Genomic DNA, 25,590 nt, shown 5'->3' on the forward strand with positions numbered 1-25,590 from the left:
TAATACTAGAAATAGCTATTGATTTCACAAATATTTGTTATCACTACTTATTGTTTATGTTGTTCATTTACCAGTACGCCTGTATGATCTTAAAGGGATAGTTCACCCCAAAAGGACAATGATCTCATCATTTGCTCACCCTCATGCCGTGACTTTCACATGACTTTCTATCATCTGCTGAACTCAAATGAAGATTTTTAGAAGAATATTTCAGCTGTGCAGGTCCACACAATGCACGTGAGTGGTGATCAGACCGTTGTAGCTCTAAAAATCGCATTAATGAAATATAAAAGTAATCCACGGATTAACATGATAACATGAAAAGTGTTGGTGAGAAACAACATTTAAGTCTTTTTGTTTTTACTCTAAATCTCCACATTCACTTTCAGATATTCAGACTTATATTTAACCACTGAAATAATATAGATTACTTTTATGTTGCCTTTATGTGATGTTTTGAGCCTAAAAGGTCTGCATTGTGTGTATTGTTTACTGTACATTGTATATTATTATAGTGTTGTGTAATTATGTGTACATTAGACACATATGTAAATATGTTGTTTATTGTAATTGGTATATGTCTCATCACTGTCATGACTGCTATGTTGCTCAGAACTGCACACAAGAATTTCACCCACTGTTGCACTTGTGCATATGGTCGTGTGACAATAAAGTGATTTGATTTGTATGGAAATTCAACTATCCCTTTAAATTAAAATACACAATACAAGAGCAGTATTTGAAGACACTATTTAAATACGTTTTATATTCCTTTTTAAGTCTTGTTTAAAAAAGTTAATCAGTCTAGGTTGACTGTGAATTGACATCTTCAAATGTGGTTATTTAACTTTACCAAGTATTCAATGCTAAGGTCACATTAGAAAAAATCTGAAAGAGAACTTCTAAATTCTAAAGAGTCAAGTTTATGTACGAGTATATATTACACCATGCTTGCCTAAAACTCAAACTTTGTGGAGATGGTTGTAAAATGAACTGGTGGCAAATCATCCATTTCCCAGAAAGAACCAATATTCTCACCCTTAAGGCCCAGGTCATCATAATCTTTCTCATCTAAAAATAATACGTTCTTTTCTAGTTTATAGAGGCAAGAAATCAGTTTAAGGACTCTAAAAAACAGGAAGCAAAGGTTAAAAAAAGCCACAACGAATGCCATGATGCAGGATAAAAGGCATGATTTGTTGAATCATTCTTTATTTAGCAACCACGTTGAGAGGTGCCAACACTGAAAACATCAGCAGTGGATAAGTTGCATTCCCCATTCATTTGCAATGAGAATCTTGCTGTAGTTTCACATAGTTACAAATTTGATTAGGTAATGTGTGAATGTTGCAAGTTTGAAAAATAAAACATTAAGAAAGGGCTGTTTTGGTAAACTGTTAACTTTCTTTCCAATGGGAAACATGATATGGCACAAAAGCATTCCACAAACTGATCAGAGACGTCAAAGACAAGATCATGTGGAAGGGGACAGCAGTCAAACCAGCAAAAACTGACAATGACTGCTGACAATTCTCACATTCATTCACACAACATTTCTCTCCCAGTGCATCATACGCTTTTTTGAGAACATCTTAAAATTTCAATTATTATGCTTTCAATAAATGACAAGATGAAATGGAGAAAAATGCTATAACAGCCAATCAACAAAACAGCTATACACAGCGCCAAGTACAGAAAACAAACCCCAAAACAAGGTTATTTAAAGTGCAGATGAACCAAGTCAGCCATGCTAGAAACGGAGTGGTAATCAATTACCGAGTGTTCATGCATACGTTTTAAAACAACGAACTTCGAATGAAGGATTTCAGTTGTACAAAAAAAACAAACCCAATAGGGTAGGACATGTGAGTACCAACTGATACAAGTCTGTACCCTTTACCTACGATGCAAAAGTAAATAAATAAAGTCAATACTAAAAATAAAAAGGAAAAAAATTCTAAAGCTTTTCTCCTCAAAATCGTCATTCATCATGAGTTTTAATGATAAGCAAATTCTTCTTCTTTATTCTCTGCTGATTTGTAAGAGAATTATGTAACGCTTTAATTTTTTTCACATGGAAAAATAGGAAAGAGTTTCTTCAGAACACTTGTGAATACTATCAAGAAGCACACAGGTCTCTTGTATTTGTCATTCCTCTGCTAGTGTGCGTTCCAGACTACAGCGCACGTGGCCGCTTGGGATTAATCTGCTTGCTGGCTTGTTCCTCCTCTTGGAGTGTCGACCGGAACGACCTTACTTTATCTGATAATGTGAGCAGACACACACACACACACACACACACACACACACACACACACACACACACAAACACACAAACACACAAACACACACACACACATTAAAACTCTGAGCTCTTATTTTGATCATAAAAATCATTCTAGAAGATGAATTACCTCTGAGCTCAATAAGGACATCGATCTTCTGGTCAAGAATCTGCTCGAGTTGGGCAGAGTAGGAGTCCACGTCATAGTCCACCTCCTCTGTCATCTCCAGGAGAACTTTCTCATCCTCAAGCCACCTGATAGACTCCTGTCAGACCAGAGATAATCAACATCATCATTAGAAATCCCCCCAATTCACAGTTCAATGCATGTTTTGGGAAATCATACACACATGAAACACAGCCCTGTGGTCCTCCAGAACCTGTTCCTCCATCTCTACCAGCTGAGACACAGCCTCATGGAACGTGAAGAGTTGAGGGGAGACTTCTTCTTCCTGTCAATATATGAACAACAGCTTTTCATAACTTGTTCTGATGGAAACATACATCAATCATATTTGCATATATATAATTTCTTTCTTACACTTTATTTTGTCTTTAAGGAAAAGTTCACATAAAAATTATAGTTCTCTCATCATGACTTTCTTTTGCGGAACACAAAGATTTTTTGAAGCACATAATATGTTTTTGTCTATACAATGCAAGTCAATGGGGTCCGACACTTTCAAGCTCCAAAAAGAGTTGAATGCAGATATGATCTCATTTTCTTTTTTTAACATTTTGTTCTATTTCTGACCCAAAAACATATTGTATCACTTCAGAAGACACGGCTTACACCACTCGGGTCGGTATGGATTACCTTTATGCTACCTTTGTCATGAATGGATATTAACACATAATATCTCTATGTATATCTATAACATCTGTTCCGCAGGAGAAAGAAAGTCATTTAAGTTGGATAAGGGTGAGTAAATGATGAAAGACATTTTAATTTTGGGGGTGTCTATTCCATTCAATCAATAATTCACCCAAAAATTAAAATTCTCTCATCAATTCCTCACCCTCATACCATCCCAGATGTGTATGACTTTCTTTCTTCTGAAGAACACAAACAAAGATTTTTAAAAGAACATCCCAGCTCTGTAGGTCAATAGGAAGTGTATTAAGCTTGAAATCTTGATCAAAGCTTGATCACGTCTAGAGACTGCAATGACAAGACTTAAAGTGAAAAAGGAATTACATTTTGGTCTGTTCAAGCCCAAAATCAATTAGATTGCTTCAGAAGACATGGAATAATGAAGTCATATGAATTACTTTTATGCAGGCTTTATTTGCTTTTTGGAGTTTCAAAATGTTGGTCACTGTTCACGTGCATAATATAAACCTACAGAACTGAGATAGTCTTCTACAAATATTAATTTGTATTTTGCAGAAGAAAGTCATACACATCTGGGATGGCATATGGGTGAATAAATTATGAGATAATTAAATTTTTTGGGTGAACTATCCCTTTAACTATTAAATACTTTAGTAAACAGAGTAGATCTGTTTTTACATTTTGTTCACAGAGTAGCTTGAGGTCATCTCTCTGAGGGGAATTCCCCAAATCCCACTCCTCATCCATGATGTCTAGTTGGTTAATGGCGTTGACATTGGCGCGACCGCCTTCCGTCACTGCATTGGGATCCACAGACAGCTCCTTCACTCTAAAGACACAGGATGACATTGTGTTTAAATGTATGTTCTAGAAACCACGCTGACCTGAATGACACCATGCACAGCTCACAGAACACCAACTGGGCAGAGATTATTCTTTTGGCTATAAAAGTCATTTTGGACTTTGGAAAAGGATGTTTCTTTAATATAATCTGGGTTTTCAGTAGACAGAAAATTCCATGCGTCTAAGGCTAACCTAAAGCGACACTCGGTAATCCCACAATTTTGCTGTGTGTATGTCATGGTCACAGTTATTTTAAAAATAGCAGTGTCATATATTGAAATATACATAAACAATTTCTAAAAATTACAATTTTAACCTAAAGTTTTAGGTTTAAAGAGCATGCTATAATTAAATTGAGTATAATACTAATTTCAGCATATTTTCTAAATGTCCAAACAATACAACCCTATCCTCTCCTACAAACAACGAGAACATTTGCTTTTTAAGACAATCAAAACAAAAATAATCTAACATTTTGAAAGGCCTGTAAACATAAATCTTCCGACCAATGCAACATGGCATAAAAATAGTGAGAAATACATTGCCACCATTTGTGCAATTATATAAATATATATATCTTGTGTACAGTTCACAGCAATCCATTTCACAAGTGAATTTGTCAATCAGTTGGTGATTTATTATGAGGGCTTGTTTAAGGACCCGTCAATTTACACCTGCAGTCAGACATGCTTGTGTAGCGTCTCGGGTGCATCGTGTCAACATACATAATATTTTTAGGTCACTGTGTCAAGTTAAATATAGTTTAATACTTAGAAAACATCTTGAGATCCCTTAGTTTGGATTTGCGCCCCAAGTTTTTTGAACGCAAGAACATAACACATGTCTGTGTTGTTGCTGCCTACTGAAGTGTTGTTTTCTTTACTGTATAAACAGCGTATTGCCACGCAGCTGAAGTTTCAATTACTGCCCTCTGGAGTAACCAGGTGGTACTACAAGCTTGCATTTCTCAAGAATCTTCCTTATACGGGGGCAGTGAGATTAATTGTGTATATTTTTTATAACACGTTACTTTTTTAAATTATTTTATCGCACTGAATTAACGCGTTAAATCGACAGCCCTAGTGCAAACACAAACGCATTTCAAAACAACATGAACTATTTGTTGTGACTGTTTATGGTGTCATCACATTTTACTCTTATTTTATTTACAGTGAATTATTGAATTACTTACAGTGTTCATTAGCATTAATAATCACATGTTATTCCTAAAGGAGAAGAAAGGACAAAACAGCACCACCAGATATGCCACACATTCCCAGGGTTAGAAAAACAAATGTCAGCAGATCAGGGGGTAAATGGAAATGTTTACACCAAGCACAACCATTATCATGAGGGCAACAAATGTGTTTAATATATATAACGCAACAGACTGTGGTTATATGCATTGCAGGGCATGAGTCATTTCATGCATTGGTTGCAAGCCAACAGGATGTTTGTTACCAACTGAGCAGTGTTGGGGATCTACTTTAATTGCAGCTTGCCAAGCTACAAGCTACTATATTATTTTTAAACAATATCATAATATATACTAAAATTATAATATCTATATAACAATATAAAATAATTATAACCAGATCTATATAATTACATAATCAGATTGTACAATATACTTAGACATGGAACAGTATTTATCTGACACAAACAATAAGGATCTAATTTCCAGTGAAAGTATCAAACTTAAACATAAAATTCTACTAAATGCAACTAATAATAAAAAATAAAAAAAAGATTATATAACTAAATCAAAAACAAAAGACCTACATAGCCGTTTTTAAATATTTATTGCACAACAAAAATTTCTTTTTTAATATATATTTTTTTTAAATTTGAGAACACCGACTCAAATTAATCTGTGAATTTAAACTCAAGTGAATAGGTTTCCTGAACTGATTTCAACATAATGACTCGCTAAAATGAATCGGTTTTCAAATAAGACCAGGAATGTGTATTAAAAAATTAAATAAAGTCAATTTTGATATCATGTTCACTTAAAATTTGTAGCAATTAGACTTTTTTCATAGTCTCCCCCCAACACTGCTATTGAAGGCGTATCTGATTGAGAACAAGGTGATTAACTGCAGGCGTGTGCTCATACTCATAAATGGGAGAGGGTTCAGAGCGACTTCCTCCCCCCTGAGAGAAGGGAATGTCAGAGGGGCTAATACCAAACTCCTTTACTCTGAAGACAGTCAAGAACAGCAGAGAAGAGAGAGGAAGAAGAGCACAGCCAATCAGAAGAGGACAAGACACATTCCCATCATTGAACACCAGCATTTGAATCACTAGTAAATACAACAGCTGTATTTAGAGGAACTTTTATTAAAATTCAAACAAGGAGAGTGACATTTTAAGATTACAATTTCATAATTGTAAACAACACAGTACTCTGTTCCTCACCTGTTGGCATATCTCAGAGTATTCAGCGTGTTCTCACAGGAGGCCATACCAGGAGAGATGGTGGCGATCTGGGAAGGTAATGGTCACAATTAAAGCTGTGCAAACAGCGAAAGGTAAACTTGGCCAAATCCCAATGAGTGACAAAGAGGGCTTAAATCAAACTTACCATGCATGTCCTGGAGTTCTCGCCGATAAACGAGTCTCTAAGGACCTGTGTGAGCTTGCTCGCTCTGAACGGGGTGTGAGGTTTATTACGGCCCAAAGCTCTGATACATTCCTGATAGATCATGAAAAGGTACAGGTCAAATCAATCATAGCTTTTTATAAGCTCATTTACTAACTTTATAATGTTTATTTGGTATAGCTACTCTACGGTTATATATATATACACACACATATATATATATATATATATATATATATATATATATATATATATATATATATATATATATATATACACACACCAGGGCTAGCCAACTGGTGGCCTCTCAGTCAAATTAACAGACATAAAAATTTATGTAAACAGCAGTTGTTACAGAAGTGATGTCAGCACATATGCATAACATTTTTCAACTATTAAAATATAAATATAAGCAAGATAAATCGATGCTGAAAACCTAACTTCAAAGAAAATGCACTGAAAAGTTTTATTTTTATTCTTAATTCTTCAACATTAAATGCACTTCTCATCAGTTTGCATCTATAGTGCTTTTAAAAGTGATAATGTGACGTTTCACTGAACATTCACACAGGCAATTACCCTGGTTGTGTTTGGGTCTCGACAAGTTTTCATCTTTATAAGCTTGCCCCAGCAAGAAAGTAGTTGAAAAGTCCTGATCTATACTATCTAAAGCAGGGGTGGGGAACAACAGGCCATTTGAGAAATAATGTGAAAAGAAAAAAATGGCCTTGATTCAATTAACCTGAAAAAAAAAAAAAAAAAAACAATAAAATAATGTTTATAAATCATTTTAAATGACAACAACACTAGTGCGATTTCTTTCATTTTCAATCTCCTTTTTGCCTATGTATTTTTAATCGCTTTCCACTCTAAATTAATCTACAAACAAATAGAGAAAAGTTTATCCAGTCAGAATTTATTCCTTGATGCTTACAAGTGAAGTGTGACAACTATTTCACAAACCACACGCATGAAGCAACACTTCAGTCTGAGCTCCACCCTGTCAGGCCTTCAGAATTTCTTCTGAATCCCTTAACAGTGCAAATGAATGGGAAACTAAAGTAAGTTTGTTAGATTCATCAGCCATTCAGATTGATTTCTTTGTTCTTGGTGGGTGTGATCTTTAGGATATGTCCCGACCAAGGCCTTCTAACTGGCCTTGGGTGAGGCAATCATGCTTTAAGTGATGTAATTTGAAAGCGAAGAGCGCGAGATCATCAGAACTGCCGCTATCGCCATTGAGATAGAGATCCTTATGGATTTAAAAGCACAAGATGTTCTGCATGACCGTGTGACTGCTTAATTTATTAAACAGGAAAGGAGGACTGATTTTCACTTCAAGTAAATTGGTAAGTGCTTTTTGCTTTGTTATAGCAACATCAGGAGTTTTCTAAGTGTAAATTAGGCTGCTTGAGCATTCAGTGTCAGATCAAGTTTTGAAAAGTAGTGCTGCATTCCATTCAACTCGGAAAGTCGGATTTCTTCCTACTTCCTACTAGGAAAAGTGCAATGGAATGCATCTTGAAGTCAGAATTACATCTTGTAGGCTCGTGCAGAAATTCTCATCTCTGATTTCGCCGAGATTCAGAGGCATGATGTCACACAAACATGTTGACAAACAAAGCAAGCGATAAACATTCACTTTATTAAGTAATATCGATAAATGAGTTTATTTCCATATTACATGATATTAAAACTTGTTTAACAAACGCCTGCAACAAGTGTATAAACATTATAATCTTTTTTGATAATCGTACACCTGAAGCACAAATGCTAGCGCTGCAGCATTGTTTATCAGTTGGGTTGCTAGGAGACATCTCTAATGAGAGTCAAACCCCTGCTAAACTAACGGGAACATTGCAGTTTTGTTTCCTTAAACTTCATCTTATGAATATCAGGGAATGGTTTGCATTTATGGTTGGAGATATCAAGTAGGAATATTCCTCATCCAACTTGAAATTGAATGCAGCATAAAGGTGCGTACACACTGCCAGCGACTTTGTCGCTGCAGGACGCCAGTGGCTGGCGGTGAAGTCGCTAGTGGGTGTTCCCACTACTGGTTGCCTAGTAAAGTTTATAAATGACATTCACGGATGTCATTCCATTGCTGTTGACAGTGAATCTCTTTTCTTGCCACTAAAAACAAACATTTTGGAGGGAAAAGACTAAATATAAATGGAATCAGTACATAAAACGCTTTATATCAAAGATGAATGAGAAACCAGGCGTGCTGTTTGCCAGAGCGGCTGATTATCTGCGGCGAAAATGCAAATGCCGGTCTGTCTGGGTCCATAAAATCCCCGCGATCTCAGACACACCTTTCCACGCAGTATTTTTCTTAAAATTGTCCTTGTACGTGGGAAGAGACATATCATAGAGCACTGGAAAATTTCTAACAGCAAGAATTAGCCTTTCATCCATCTTTCCGTTACTGCAGGAGCTGAGAGAGAGAGAAAAGGATCACGTGAGCTCTCCCGTCGTCTCTCCTATTGGCTGTCGCTTCCGTTAGTCGCTCCAAAGTTGAACTTTTCTCAACTTTGTCGCGTCGCTGGACACGCCCACATCTAGCGCCAACGGTCGCGACAGCTCGTGTCGCCGGAAGTCGTTGTGCTCGCATTGAAAATGAATGGTATTGAGTCGCTGTTGCGCGCGATGTCGCTGGGAGTGTGTACGCACCTTAACTGTGTACCCTGACGAAACAAAATTTATTGCAAGCAACATTTAAATCGAAAACATTATTAGATAGATATTTCCAGGTATTATAGACCTCCTTGATAGATTCATATGAAAAATTATGATTTTTGAATGTCTGTTCAGGAGACCTTCATTTCACAAAACTGTAATGCTGCAGTTAATATTAGGCTTGCTTGAGCATTAAGTGTCCTTTCAAGTTCTGGTTTTCGTGCGTGGATGTGTTTTTAAAATGTCAATTGGTATTATTAGTTAGCTGCGCCATAATGTATGATGCCCAGAGGCATAGGGTGTCTTATTCATTTTGAAACAGTTTTCTTAATGGCACGAATCACACTGAAGGCCTAGACTTTTAATGGACGGCCCGCCTCTGGACAACACAAAATATTGTATAAAATATTTTTGGGCAGTGGTGGCTCAGGGTTACTGACCAGAAGGTCAGGGGTTCAAGCCCCAGCACCACCAAGATGCCACTGTTGGGCCCTTGAGCAAGGCACTTAACTCCAGGATTGTCCCTGTAATAAGTGCACTGTAAGTCGCTTTGGATAAAAGCGTCTGCCAAATGCATAAATGTAAATGTAAATAAAAGACACTTTTATTGTTTTTGGTGTGTAAGCACGTAAAGGAATGTACACATTAATTTCAACCCACAATTAGAAATTGCAAGCAATTGTATGGTCCGCAAATAATTGCGTAAATACTCAAATGGCCCTTAATGTAAAAAAGGTTCCCCGCCCCTGATTTAAAGCTTGTCACTAATACTCCAGGGTTGCTTTAGGATGGTGCTAACCTTTAGAGCCAACAGACTCTTGTTAATCTCGGCTCCCTCCAAACGAGTCTGCCGGTCAGCACTGGACGTGTCCGCTCCACGCTCGTTACCAGCCAGATCAATGAGTGAGAATTTGCCATGCATTTTGCCCTTTCTTCGCAGAATGATCTGGAAGACGGCGTGGCTACGGGACGAGTGGGCATTGGCTGAGGTCTGACCTGACGTCCTGACATGGAAGAGAAAAGGTGACATTTAAATCAGGGGGTTCTGATGAATGTTGTGACATTCATGATGTCAAAAGTTCTGGGACTTTGGTACCAAGGTACTTTGGTACACTCTTTCAGCATCTGAAATAGAGTTTCAATTTGGTACTTGAAGGCTTCCAATGTGGTCATGCCAGTTGCAACAAAAATATTGTTGTGTGCATAATTATGATAATTATGCTAATCTCAAGACGGTTTGATTATTTCTAAATATTTTACACAGACTAGCTAGTGAGTCTTGTAGGCTAATCCGCTGGCTGTGAACACAAATTGCCATCATTTTCTGTTCACTGGAATCGGCATCCACTACTGAAATTTTGGTATCATGGCAATCCTGGTGTGAGCTGATTCCAAATTAAAGGTCACGGCAACATTAAGGAAAAGCTATTGAGAAGTATACTCCTCTAGCTACAGCAGATAATTACAGCAATATTAAATGTACAGTATATGATGGCTAATATGTACAAACAATTGAGTGAAGCATAGTTTTACCCATCACTGTCCATTACCTGCAACCGTTACCCATTTCAATGAGTTTGAGGACATCCTCGGTGCATTTGACCTCTCGCTCCTGAAGCCCAACCACCTGCACCTGCTGTTTTCCATCCTCTAGCACACGCAGTTTAGTCTTATGATTCAACAGGTCAAACACCTACAGAACACAAAGACCGTGAAATAACATCACTGATAAACAAAAACACACCAACTGAATTGAGACATTGTGAAAATTACCACTTTAGCATATAGATGATATTCATACCACTTATTTTATTGACAAAGAGATGATATAATCCACTTGCCTTTCCACTGTAGATTTCGAAGAAAGTTGCATAAACCTGAAGATCCAGCTTCTTATAGTTTGGTTTCTTTAGCATGAGAAAAACATCTCGAGCTGTGTGTAAAAAAAGTACATAAAAAAAGCTTGCTTGAACTAAAAAAATTATAATGAAAAGATCTAACAAACACCAATTACCAGCTAATGCGTAGATTCCTTTTGAACAATCCTGGTTCTTTCCAGAAAAATCTCCACCCATGGTCTAAAACACAACACAATCATTGTGAGTTTTATGTTATATTACAGTGATATATAAAATAAAACAATACAGTTGTGGAAGTTTTTAAAGCAAAATGGTTAAACTATACAGACAAAGTGGTTCTGATTATGGTTCTTTTTCCCCATATTATTATTTTTCTGCACTAAAAGTGTCTAGCCATCAGAAACAGCAAATCATTTTGCTTATCAATCTACTTCTAAACACAAAGCTCAAACTTCACAAAACTTGGTAAACTTCGACCTGTAGACATTAAGGATGCACGTTACATTTTGTCCAATTCTGACTATAGAGGATGCTACAACTAAAAAATATTGATTCAGTAAATCTAAAAAAAAATGTCCACCAGCAGCCAATCAAATTTCAGCGGTTTATAAGCTGCGTTGTGAACAGCTGATCGTCATCAAATTTGGTATCCACTTACAGGTTCCTGAAATTAGGCTGTATACCAAATTTTTGACTATCAGCCAAAATATGTCACTATAATAAGTGTATTCACGATTTTGCTTATACCTCTGGAACTGTACTGGCTAGAATCAAATTAGTATTTCCTTGGAATACTTTACTGCCCCCAAAACATATGGTCATGTGGATTTCCACTTCAGCATGACATTTCTCTACAACTTTCAACCAAAAAAATCTGAGGCCTTGTTTGTCCTAATTTTCTCTGTCTGTGTTTGTCAGATTGTGTCGTTTCTGGCTTTACCTTTGTTATCAGTAACATAATTGGAATTTTATGATGAAATATGTGCCTGTGCTAACTGTATGTTCAATAGTATCTTACATCAACTGTTTGAATTTTATGTTTTACTTTGTAAATGTTTTACTTTTACTTGCTTCATTCTTTAAAATTTTCTACACTGTTTGTTTTCCTCTGTTTTACTTTTAAATGTTGTTGCTAACTGTTAAATGTTGTTAATTGTCTATTCAACAGTGTTGTATGTTAATTACTTGCACTGTATTTGTTTTACTTTGCATGCTGTTTGTTTCATTCTTTCAAGTATTTACCTTCTCTGTTAGTTCGTTTTATCTTGTACTACTTGTAAATTTTGTTGTTTTATTATTGTTTTAATGGTTAATTTAACAGCTGGCCAAGGGTCACCAGTTGACAATTTGCCACTTGGATAACACTGGTACATTTACAATGATATCAACAGTCACTGAGAAAAACAAATATATAATAAATCTATATATATATTTTTTAAACTACTTTTTTGAACTCATCCTAGGCCATGTGTCCGATTCACATGAAATTTGGTATGTATCATCTAAATGTCTTTAAAAGAATTTGTTCAAAACATTTTGATTCGTCAAAGCACTTAAGAGTTATAAGACAAAATGTTTTTTGGGGGTGGCCTATCATGACTAATTGGTCTGTATCTTGTTAGCACAATATACAAACTTAAAACTTAGTACACCTGGACAGCAGAACATTCTGAGGTCACATCCAAACTTTCATCAATTTCCGATGCTAGGGGGCATTATAACTTAAGAAAATCAGCAGCTTTGCATCAAAGCAGCTGGAATTTGACAGCAAAATAACTGCATCCACTGAAACTAATCTGTCAAATTTTATCTTCTCTTCAAATGTGCTTGGACACCGATAATTGCCACTTGCAGCTATACTTATTTGTACTTTTACCCTGATGATATAAATTAAATACTTCTTACATGAGTTTTTCCACTTCCTGTTTGGCCATAAGCAAAGCATGTGGCCATTCCTCTGTCAAAGATAGTTTCCACAAGAGGTCTTGCAGTAAACCTGTGGAGAGATTAAAAGTTACAGTAATTTTTCCCCCTTTGACAGAGAAATTACTAAATTCTGACATCCAGAGGGATTTAGCAATAACAATTAAAAATAATACATTTATCAATAGATGAAAGCATCCTCTACCTGTAAACCATTTCATTTGTTGTACTGTCATCAAAGGCGTAATCGAAGCGAAATGTTTGATTCTCTAGGTATCGAGTCAGGTCAACCTTCTGTTTCGGTTCATGGACCATGACAACATCTTTACTTGGAACAGTGATCACATCTAGGTCCTTTACTGTCAACTCTAAAACACACATTTGAGAAATAAGTAACAATCCAAGTACATCCAAATCAATCAAATATCACTTAAAAAATATATATATTTTAACCTTTTTTATTAAGGGGCCGTTTCCTTACGCAGACACATATTCGGTGCTCTTCAATCTGTCAAATCAAGAATCACAGATTAAAATTTTTGCACTTTTTTGTAGGTAGTCACCAAATATATGTGGCACTTAGGAACCCAGTCTGAATTTTTAAACATTGAGAGTTACTTAAGTTTATTTTTTTTATTAATAATATATTACCTTTTAATTAGATTTTATTCTCAGAATTATTATTATTATTATAAGGTGCATCACACGAAGCCTCACAAAATCTTAAGAAAATGTCAATGTCAAATTTCACCCCAAAAATCATAAGGAAAAGAAATGAACATTGGACTATTTTATCCAATTGAGCTATAAAGCTCCTCAAGCTCCCTCAAAATCTCTCATTACTGTAGTGCAAAGAAATAGTAATATACTCAAGTTGTAAAAATTATACATCATGGAAGTATTTGTTGTACTGAATTTTTATTTATGATGAAAAAAAAAAGTCAGAACAGGATGTTTTCATTACTGTATTACAGTAATGAAAATGATAAGTTTTAAGAATTTGGGAGTGAAATACAACCTACACATGTTTTTGTGATATTTCCCCTTTAGCTCCATGTTTTAATTGTCAAAGCAATTCTGATGAAAGTTTGTGGTTCATTTCATGAGATTCACTCTATAAACCACTTCTGTCGATACTTACCAAATCTGTTGTGGTTAAAGGCCGATAGTCCAGGCTTGCTCTGAAGTCTCTGATCATCTGCAGTATTTCATAGTTTGGAATGGTTGTATCAGTCTCCTACAAAGCAAAACAAAAGCACATTCACAGGTGAAAAAACTATTAGTCAAACCTGAGACACATAAATTAAAGCAGAGATGAGAAACAAAAATGGAAATATGAGAAGTCTGACCTGTGCTTTCTTCTCTCTCAATTCCTGTTGCTGTAGCCTACGTCTCTCCCTCTTCTCCTGCAACTTCTCCACTTCCTTCACACAATTCGACTTCCTTCTCGCTGCTACAGAACGACACACAATTCCATCTTAACAAAAGCAACAATAGATTCCTCTCTTTTGGCCTGCCTCATTCCCATTCTGTGTCTGTCTCTCCCATGTTCAAGTGTGTGTGTGTAAAGACAGAGTGGCTATAGAAGCAGACCAGAGCCTTTGGCAGCTGGCACATGGTAGCTGCAACAACGGTTCTCTCCATCTTAAAAAGCTCTATTATCTAAGCAGAGCTTTTACAGAGTAATTTATCTGTGCACTACTGTTGTCTACAACATACACAGTAGAAATAAATGATTAGGTCACATATTTGAAGTGATTAATATTCATCAGATTCACAGCAAATGTATATGTACCCAAGATCAGCGCTTAATTCTGTATAAAGATTCTGAATAAAACATCTGCACTAAATAATGTCTGCTCTGACCTGCCAAAAGAAATGGAATAAAAGGATACTAGCTTATTAAAGCTAGTATCAGAGTCAGCTCTGCTTTGTTCATGTGTGTAAATGACATGCTTCATCAGAACACCATAAAGCTTAAATATTTCATTTTTAGCATTTACTTAATAACCCTCATGCCATTCCAAACCCATATGACTTTCTCTTTTCTGTGGAACACAAAATGTGATGTCCCACTTAATTTCATTGCTTGGGACAATTCAGAATCAAAATAGTTCAAAATGTCTCCTCTTGTGAGCTCCATGGAAGAAAGAGAGTCATATGGTTTGAGAATAAGAAAATAATGACAGAATTAAAATTTTTGGCTTAACTATTCCTTTAAACTTACACATTATCATTTAAGCATGTGGCTTCTTGCTTTCTATAGTTACTTTTACCAATACTTACTTTAAAGGGTTGAAAAAGGAGTCTGTTTTCACCCAAAACCAACTAGATTGCTTCAGAAGACATTGATTAAACCAATTTAGTTGTATGGATTACTTTTATGCTGGCCTTATCTCCTTATTGGAGTTCTGGCCACCATTCACTTTCATTGTATTAACCTAAAGAGCTGAGATATTCTTCTGAAAATCTTCATTTGTGTTCTGCAGAAGAAAGTCATACACATCTGGGATGGAATGAGGGTGAGTAAATAATGAGAGGATTTTAGTTTTTGGGTGAACTATCGCTTTAAAATTCAGATTTATTAATTTCTGTGAATTCATCAAAATTTGTTTGAGAAAGAAACACATTGAATTAAGGAATTGATTTTACCTACACCCCTAAACCGGACAAACCAATCAAACATGCTTGTGGTTCCACCCATTAGACAGGAGGCACAACCAGTTTGAGCATTTTGATTCCAGGTTAAGTCAGCAGCCAGATTTATGTAAGCTTCATGAATTCAAAGCAAGAGGATTAATCAAAGAAGGTCAGAGTCAGATCAAAGCTTCCCAGTCATAGAAAGTTTAATGAAAAACCACATTAGCATTCACAGGGGTGGCCAAACCACACCCAATGAGACAGAGCCAAGACATAGCCAGATGAAAAAGGTTTACTGCAAAATACAAACTCTAAAAGGATGCTTTCTCCTTCTGTCACTCCTTCAGTGCATGACACTCATCCTCAGCAGGAGGCATCCATTGGCTTTTAATGTTTTCCTGTGGGATTTAGAGGTTGATAGGAACAGACTAAAATGGGGCGAGGAGTGTCATATTACCATTTTGTTGTTGCTGAGTTAGCTGACTTTGGGTCTGGTTCTGTGTGGGCTGAGAGGGCTGTTGTGCTGGTGGTGGTGGAGGTGCTGATTCTGCCTGCTGCTGGGCCGGCCGTGCTCGAGTCGAGACAACTATAAAACAGAACGCACATGAGTCTGCAAATCACACTTCAATGGTCCAAATCAATGGTGTCAAAACCATGGGCATCACAGGATCATTCAAACATGTCTATGATGCACAAAAATGCTGTCTAGGTAGGCAGCACACTGAGTTTTGAAACATAGCCAGAGTTTGTAAAGGGGTCATCATGAGGAGAGTCCCCCTATACTATGTAAAGCACTTTGAGAGTATAGAAAAGCGCTATATCAGTGTAACGTTCATTCATCATACATTTTGTATTATTTCATGTTTTTTTCAGTGGTCCACAATAACATTTGAAAAGTTTTGAGTTCTAAAAGTTACAGTATGTTTCTATAGTACATCAAGCTCTTCTATCTCAAAAGACCAAGGACATTTGTATTCTTCGCTTGGTCAGAAATCAAGAGGGGCTCAGGACAAGCATGCCACTGAAAACAAAAACAAATAATCAAAATATAGGGGCAAAAGATTTCCCATAATGAATTCTTCATTTTGGTCTATTAACTGTATACATAATATTTTATACAGTTTGAGTTAATGTTGTTTACATTTATTGGGGAAAAGAAATAAAATTTTTGTAGACATTACATCATTATGGCAATGAAGTTGTAAAATTAGCTGTAACTAACACAGAAAAGGTTAGCAATTGATTTTGTCACACTAAAATCCTAAAAAAACTAATTGATTATGTCCTGTGGCTATACTTTTGAAATAGTATTTTAACGTTTATGGATTGTTCCCATTCAATGTCATTGTAATTGCATCACTGTAACCCAGATTTTTTTAAGAAAAGGAGGGGTAAGACAAATTTTTTTTTTTTTTTTTTATGGTAATCAATACTATGCCACAAATGCTGTCGATTGAGCTTGACTTGTATAGAACCCAGTATTTTCCTTTAAGTATTTTACATCAAAGGATGTCACTTTATTTTTTTATTTGGCAGGGGAAATTATGCCCAATAACATTACAAAATGCCCCTGAAAATCAAATCCAAAAGAGCAAAAGGTGCACCTTAATGGAAAAGTTAATTTCGGATCCCTCATCATGTGACTCCTTTAAAGGCAATATTTTGGTGTTTTGTCACTACAAACCAATCAATAACAAACACCAAAACAATACAAAAATAGTGAAGATTACAAGCAATGGACCAAATGCATAAAATTTGAATTACAAATGAAGTCACCTGAGTCACATAAGAGCAAAAATACCTCTGTTGTCTCTGGATGGTATTTCGCTCCTTCCCGGTGCAATAGTTCTACGATTCTGCATTGAACAGAACCATTCAAAAAGGTTAAAAAGATGCAATTAACCACCAGAGGTCAAGTTTAACTTGTAAATTTGACCTCATACTAACCTTAGGGATTTTGTTGACCTTTACAGAGCTGGGTGTAGGAGGTGGTGGGGTTACAGGACTCAATGAAATCTCCTCCTCTGGGGCAACATCTGGATTTATTGAGAATATGCACTCCAAATCAATCTGTTCCAAAAAAGGCCACTATTTAGAACAGAGCTATGAACATTACCAGAAGAAATAAAAATTCCTGCTTTTTAAAATCCAAGTGAAGCATCATTTCCAATCTTTAGAAGTAAACCTGTACAAGCTACATAATAGCAGAATACATATTTAAAAAATGAATACAATTCCATTAATAGAAGTCCATTGACTGAGAGCTTCTAATATCCGAGCACCAAGTTTCAAACTACATCCTTACACGGTACTGTTGTTCCATCCATTATTAATAGTACAGGCAGCTTAGAGACTACTAGACTTACCTCTTTTCCTTTAGTATCTCCATTTTCTATCCATTCCACAGTAACACTTTCATTATCTTCATTTAAGGAGGTCACCATGGCCTGATGTATTCGCCCTGTAAGAATTCCAACACAGACAGGCCAAAAAGACATGAAAAAAACATACATGTACCTACTTCAAATTTTTCACAAGTTTGGAGATTGAAAATTGAGGTTATGACAAAAATGGTATGAAAGCAGAAATCCTGTTCCCCAGGATACTTCAGAAGCTCTTGACTACTGAAACGTCCCTGAGCAGCACCAAACACAAACAGCCATGTTTCCGTATCATTATTCAGAGCTATTCCTCCTCACACGTCTCCATCCCTGCAATTACTGAACAGCAGCATCAGTAGGAAATGCACATACAATTAACCTGCCATAAAACAAGCTATTTTAAACTCCCGTATCTGGCATTAAGTTAATAGAAAAGTTAAGGCCAAGCATCTACTGTAGCTTTGAGACACTTCTAGATTTTGTTTCAAGTTAAATTGATTCAAATGGTGGGAGAAAAACATATTCTTATATGCACTATTGGAATCAATCTTATTCCAACCCGAAAAAAGACACATCTCTCTGACACTTAAGGCCTCTTTTAAAGAAATAGTCCACCCAAAAATGAAAATTCAGTAATTACTGACCCACCCTGAGGTCATTCCAAATCTGTATGCTGTTATTTTGTCAATAGAACACAAAAGGAGAATGCCTGACGAATCTTTATGCAGTTATTTTTATATTACAGATCACAGTGACACTGATTCTACAAAAATAAGTTTTGCAACCTTTTTGGGTGAACACTTTTTAAAGCTGTCACAAGTATTGCTTCATAAATTATGTCAAATACATTTTAAACTTGAAACTTCCCTAGGCTTTGTTCACACAGTCAGAAAAAAATCTGTAATTCAGTAGCAAAAACTAGAGAGCGTGTACTCGTTAGGGTTGAAGCGGTATACCGGTTTCATGGAATATCACGTTATGAAAATTGACGATTATCATACCATGTACATTTGCTTATCTACGGTATTGAAAAAAAAAATGCAACCGGACAGTGAATCTCACCTGCGCGTGCGTATATCCTTTCCTCCTCAACAGACTCGTCAACTTGCCCCACACACACAAAATTTCAGAGAGAAGGGAGTCTGACATAAGTTAAAGCAGTGTTTCTCAACTGGTAAGTCGCAGTTCTATTCGGACTGGGTCGCGGACAGCATGGAAAGAACAATGCCATGTTTTCCCATTGAAGATATTTCAGCAGCCATCCAAGTGATAACCTATTTAGGACTGCCGAGGCAGATTTCATTAAATTCTCGCAATCAGCTAAAGGCTTCTCATCTGCACTTTCGCACGAGTGAAACGGAACCAGCTCGCGATCATGACATACTCTGCTCTCTAGTGCACGCGTGCAACAACCGGGCTTCCCTTGATATTGCGGAGCGCAGATCTCAAAACTGATGTGACCAATTTCAATTATTGTGAGACTTTTCTAGTTTGAAGCGTTACGGAGAAACTCAAGTCAAACCTCTCAAATAGTAGCAGCCCTGACATGCCAAACAACACGGAGGAGGAAAAGAGCAACACTGTGCTATGAGCTGATTTATTTTTTTTTCATTATACACCAACTTTACTAAATTGTTTCACGATTTTACATATAAATATAAAGTAACTTATATTTTTTGGCAAAATGTGTATAGTTTCATATTAAATAATGTAAAGTTAAAATCTATTAGACCTCATTTTATATCAACAGTGGCAGTTGTAGTTAAAATTTCAAGATGTGTTTCAGCTAGTATTTATTTTTTCATAAATACTATAATTTGTTATTATTATTAAAAAATGTTAAGACTACACTTGACCTAGCCATGCAATGAGAAGCCTTTCCTTCTGTGTAATATGAATGTTCTATTTGAATTATGTTTGAAATTAGGAAACAAACAAGATAATAATGGGCTCATATAAGTACATTTGCTCTTCAATTTTTAAAAGGGGGAGAGAAAACTGTCACTTTTGTTGTTGACGTCAACAACAAAAATAATGTCACGATGCATGTCCTTGTACTTGAAAACCATGAACAAAACTAAGTAACATAAAAGAAAATGCGACCCAGGATACATTAAATACAGGTTATGTTTTTACTATGGCGGGTTGCCACTTGATTTCCAATGTAAAATCTGTCCTGAAGCAAAACCAGTTGAGAACCACAGAGTTAAAGGTCCAGACAGGAGCAGTCTGGCTGCGCTGTCACACACCTACAGTATATGTTAATTATTAATATTCATAGGACATTACTTTAAAAGCTCACACAGCTGATGTTATTTTTCCTTTAGTAGTTAATTTAACATACTATGCTAACATGTAAACTAACAAGCTTTAGTTATATAACATGTTATAGTTACATGCAATTTTGTAATCATTTTTATAATACTGTTTATTATTATAACTCTGTTAGCGTTCTTAATTATTGTATTTATTTTCAAAAGGGAAACCATATGTTACCCTAGGACGCCGTTAAAATCGCTCTTAAACTGTCTCAAATTCATTAGAACAGACATAAATGAAACAGCGGGATAATAATGTTACCAACATTTTTTTATAATGTGCAAAACGTATTTTTGTTGCTCCATGGTAATTCACATTGAACGAATCTGCAGAAAAGACAAGTAAAATTATTCACATGCATGTGCACATCCAGTTAACAAGATCCACACCGGTGGCATTCATTGGCTACAATTCGACCAAAAAAATAACTTAATTTGACTCGATATCTTGACTTCGATACCGGTTCCTAACAAGATTACAAACATTACCTCAAAAAAAACTTTGGTTTTATTTTTTCAGTTTGTTCACTTTTTTACAGACTCATCTCCTAAGCCTTCTGGTCTACTCATGCCAGGGTCGGCAGGGGCAGAGGACACAGAAACGTTAATTTAACAAGTACACAAGCATGTACCACTACACTACCGATTTTGTTTGTTGGTTTGTTTGCTAAACGTTAACCTACCTGTCGGAGTCCCAATCATAGCCGCTGCATTCATCAGTAGTTTTGGAGGAGGACTCGTGTGGTGAGCATGAGGACGCTGAGAGGATGACTGACTGCTCTGTCTTCTTGCAGTCGAAGACGGAGCAACTTTCTGCTCTTAAGTTTATTCCGTGCACTCTGTCAAGTGATTCATCAGATTTGTAGTGTTGCCGGTCTTGGCAGCAATTATCTTGTCGCAAATATTGCATCGCACGCTGTTGGCATTGAGCCTGGTGAATTGTAGCCCCACTTTTGATTTTTCCACATCTTTTACATTTATAGGTGTTGGAACACATACACACTACAGACTCACATGTGGGCGTAACCGGCATAAACTAGTGTTTTTCCTTGATGCCTAAACACACTTTTATATTTGGGCACTTCTCACTGACGTTGACGAGATTAACCACTTAGGTATCGAAATTTGGTACCGAACGACAAGATATTTTTTGATACTCGATAGTTTAGAGGCAATTCGATCTGTGCCTAAAATGTATCAAACTCGACACCAGCCCTAGCTTTGACACACCACACCAGATCATGACGGACCCTCCACCTCCAAATCGATCCCACTCCAGACTACAGGTCTCACTTCGACGATAAACGCGAGTCCAACCATCACCCCTGGTGAGAGAAAACTGTGACTCATCAGTGAAGAGTGAAGAGTACTTTTTGCCAGTCCTGTCTGGTCCAGCGAAGGTGGGTTTGTGCCCATAGGCAACATTGTTGCCGGTGATGTCTGGTACATGCCTTACAACAGGTCTACAAGCCCTCAGACCAGCCTCTCTCAGCCTATTGCGGACAGTCTGTAAACTGATGGAGGGATTGTGCGTTCCTGGGTAGTTGTTGTTTCCATCCAGTACCTGTCCAGCAGGTGTGATATTCCAATGTACCGATCCTGTGCAGGTGTTGTTACACGTGGTCTGCCACTGCGAGGACGATCAGCTGTCCTTCCGGATTCCCTGTAGTGCTGTCTTAGGTGTCTCACAGAACGGACCTTGCAATTTATTGCCCTGACCACATCTGCAGTACTAATGCCTCCATGCAGCATGCCTAAGGCACGTTCACACAGATGAGCAGGGACCCTGGGCATCTTTCTTTTGGTGTTTTTCCTGAGTCAGTAGCAAGGTCTCTTTAGTGTACTAAATTTGTATAACTGTAACCTTAATTGCCTACCGTCTGGAAGTTGTTAGTGTCTTAACATCCATTCCACAAGTGCATGTTCATTAATTGTTTATGGTTCATTGAACAAGCATGGAAAACATTGTTTAAAACCTTTACAATAAAGATCAGTATTTAAATAAGTTATTTGGAATTTTACAAAATGATCTTTAAAATACAGTGACCTGAAAAAGGGAAGTTTCTTTTTTGCTGAGTTTATCTTCAATGAAAGGTATGACATAACAGGGTGTGTTATAAATCAAGGGACACACAAAAAACCTCACATTTAAAATGTAAATTTAAAAATCACACATTTACCACAAATGCATTCATGTTAGTGAGAGAATGTAACACTAAACTCTTAACTGTATGTGGGTTAAAACATAGAAATCCAATGATTTAGCATTTATTTTTGTCAAAGATGTCTGACATGCAGTTTTTGGGACACGAGGAAGTGACACAGTGTCACTTATTAACAGCTGATTTAAATCAACCAAGTTACTGCATTCAGAAAGGGAACCATTCATCCTGTAAGATCTTCAATGGTGATCTTGTTGATGTAAGATCATTGTTAGATCATTTATGGCCTCAGTGGTTGCATTTTGGAAATTAAAAACCGTCATTTGCGATCAGTTTGTGCGATTTGTGAAAATGTTAAATCTACTAATACCAGCTGCGTGGCAAATGGGTCTTATTAGAGCAGACGTGATAATAATGACAGTGATTCCTGAAATATGATATTCATATTCTTTATGTTGGCTCCAAAACACACAACAGTTAAGCAGAATTATTTTATTGCTATTTTTTTTTACAAATCAAATTCACATTTGATTCTCATCATTAACATGACAAAACAAAACCAGTGTGCATTTGCAATGTGGGTCCTATAGGTCCTATGTAAGTTTGGCCTGTAGGCCCCTTAATTGCTGCATGCAGCAATGTTTAACAATTGGTTTAGTTGGCATCACAGAATGACTGTCAAATACTCCTCATTATAAAATTCCCAACCAGGATGAGTTCCAACTCTGGGATAGAGGATGCCAAATCACAAACTTTCAAAAGACTTGCTGGTCATCAAAAATCATGACACATGCAAAACAGTAATATGTCCAGATAAATATGCCAGATCATTATAAATATGGAAAATCTCAGGATTTATTATCTCATGTCAGTAACTAAGGTCAAGTTAGTACTTTTTAGTGGTGTCAAAATCGTATTGTTGATTTAAAGTTCAAGTCACTCTAAATACAAATCTAATGTAACCAATTTATACGGACAAACCCAGCATCTCTCGCATCCAAACCATAGGACTTAAATTATTGTATTCTTCATCAAGAGGGTTTCACGCGTAAGAAATTGTTCCTAACTAAACTGCATCAAATGAGTCAGTTACCAAATATGATCTCACACAAACTAAACAAACTCCACCCGTGTTTAGCAGGTGGCTAACGTAAAGCGTCGTTGCAGTGTTGATTGACACCCCAGCTCATTAACTACCCCGGCAACCAGCATCAACAGACCAAACTCAACGTCATGTATCGATTTTTAACAGACCTGACCACCAAACCCTGTAGCTTCTGTGAGGTTTATGTGTGAGGTAACGATAGAATCCGTTAGCCGAACCAAGGCAACGACTTTAACGGACGGTTACAAGCGACCCAAATTTGAACTCACCATCGCTGCGCTTTATCTCCACATAAATCCCCACGACGATCTTGCCGAAGTTCACCGCCATGGCTCATTTATGGGGCTGACGGAAATACTCAAACGGACGGGCGTGTGGGAACTTAACAAATAGTATTTGTTTTTGAATTTTTCATATTTCTTGTTCCGTGTTGCTCGAAACCGGGAGGCGGCGAGACATAAAAGAGGCAGAGCTCACACGGCGCGTGCGCGGGGGACGTTCAACTTGTGGAACCCCCCACAGTCCCGCCTGCTGCGTCACGATTGGCTAGTTTGAGCAGAGATCTTCTATAAATATTGTACAACTCCTTGTTTAAACATTGGGGAGAGCCTTAACGGACAACTAGCGTGTTACGACAACGGAAACCACAAATGAATGTGGAAAGCCGTAAACTGACACCTACCTTTCACAAAATTGAGGCAGTTCATGTCACTACTCAGTTCACATCAAACTGTGGACGTGGTCGTTCCGCGACCATGTGTCTTATCATCAGAGACACACCTTAAGCAGCAGTAGGCATATTGTAAGATGGTTTTCAATACATTTGCAGCTATATTAAACTGATAAAAATCGCTCACGGGTAGGAGAGAGAGAAGGAGAGATACGCTTTTTCTTTCTTTCTCCAGCAGCAGCAAGATGCTGTAGAAGTTCACTTGCATTGCAGAATAAGAACTAATAAAAAGTTATTGTAAACTCATCTCATGTTTCCCTCATTTACCTTTTAATAAAATAAAAAAAAATTAAATAAAAATGTATGTGGGCCGGTATCTTAGTTCTTCTAATTTTTTTTACTTCACTGCACTGTGCACTTTTTTTCTCACTATGAATTTTTTTATACAATAAATATGTATAATTTTTGATAGACTTGACTAGTGTATATATTTTTTCAGTGTGCGAACAGCAATATCAAAAATTTGGAGAAAAAAATTTAAGCTGCAATTTCATTCTTAAGCTTTTGATGTTAAATAACCTTATTTGCTAGTTCAGTCACCAAATCAAAAGATCAAAGGAAACAAGATTGAGTAGTGTGCGCTAGACTGAAAGCTGAAGTATGCAACTTTTTCAGTGTTAAAAATTATGGGATAAGTAAGCCATTCATAGTTTCATTTTCTCGAAAACCGCAAAAACTAGTTGCATTTCCACTATCAGGGTATGCTAGTTCATGCCAGGGCCAGTTGCGTTCCCACTGTCTCTTCTGGAGCTGCATCGTGCCGTCTATTATGCCTCGTGTGACTTCAACATCTTGAAAATAACTGGTTGTTCTAGATACAGTGGGTACGGAAAGTATTCAGACCCCCTTAAATTTTTCACTCTTTGTTATATTGCAGCCATTTGCTAAAATCATTTAAGTTCATTTTCTTTCCTCATTATAGTACACACAGCACCCCATATTGACAGAAAAACACAGAATTGTTGACATTTTTGCACATTTATTAAAAAAGAAAAACTGAAATATCACATGGTCCTAAGTATTCAGACCCTTTGTTCAGTATTTAGTAGAAGCACCCTTTTGATCTAATACAGCCATGAGTCTTTTTGGGAAAGATGCAACAAGTTTTTCACATCTGGATTTGGGTATCCTCTGCCATTCCTCCTTGCAGATCCTCTCCAGTTCTGTCAGGTTGGATGGTAAACGTTGGTGGACAGCCATTTTCAGGTCTCTCCAGAGATGCTCAA

At 36.8% G+C, this 25,590-nt stretch overlaps 1 protein-coding gene across 2 annotated transcripts; it reads right to left on the minus strand.

The window, feature by feature from the left end:
• Positions 1 to 1,182: 1,182 nt before the first annotated feature.
• On the minus strand, positions 1,183 to 24,225 carry kif2a (kinesin family member 2a). Of its 2 annotated transcripts, XM_052093958.1 has the most exons (21): positions 23,904 to 24,225; positions 18,035 to 18,129; positions 17,616 to 17,738; positions 17,470 to 17,524; positions 16,126 to 16,254; positions 14,378 to 14,481; positions 14,170 to 14,265; positions 13,482 to 13,536; positions 13,234 to 13,396; positions 13,011 to 13,101; positions 11,261 to 11,324; positions 11,088 to 11,179; positions 10,797 to 10,939; positions 10,046 to 10,250; positions 6,547 to 6,657; positions 6,381 to 6,448; positions 6,079 to 6,162; positions 3,798 to 3,948; positions 2,635 to 2,736; positions 2,415 to 2,550; positions 1,183 to 2,262 (listed from the first exon to the last, which is right to left on the minus strand). In XM_052093958.1, exons 1-21 carry the CDS (start codon positions 23,962 to 23,964, stop codon positions 2,177 to 2,179), a joined length of 2,214 nt encoding a protein of 737 aa, XP_051949918.1. In that variant the 5' UTR covers positions 23,965 to 24,225; the 3' UTR covers positions 1,183 to 2,176. The 2 variants fall into 2 exon arrangements, with proteins under 2 accessions (XP_051949918.1, XP_051949919.1); XM_052093959.1 differs by lacking the exon at positions 6,079 to 6,162 and having other exon boundaries at positions 23,904 to 24,224.
• Positions 24,226 to 25,590: the final 1,365 nt, after the last annotated feature.

The sequence above is a fragment of the Xyrauchen texanus genome, chromosome 27 (genome assembly GCF_025860055.1).
Source record: "Xyrauchen texanus isolate HMW12.3.18 chromosome 27, RBS_HiC_50CHRs, whole genome shotgun sequence".
NCBI lineage: Eukaryota > Metazoa > Chordata > Actinopteri > Cypriniformes > Catostomidae > Xyrauchen > Xyrauchen texanus.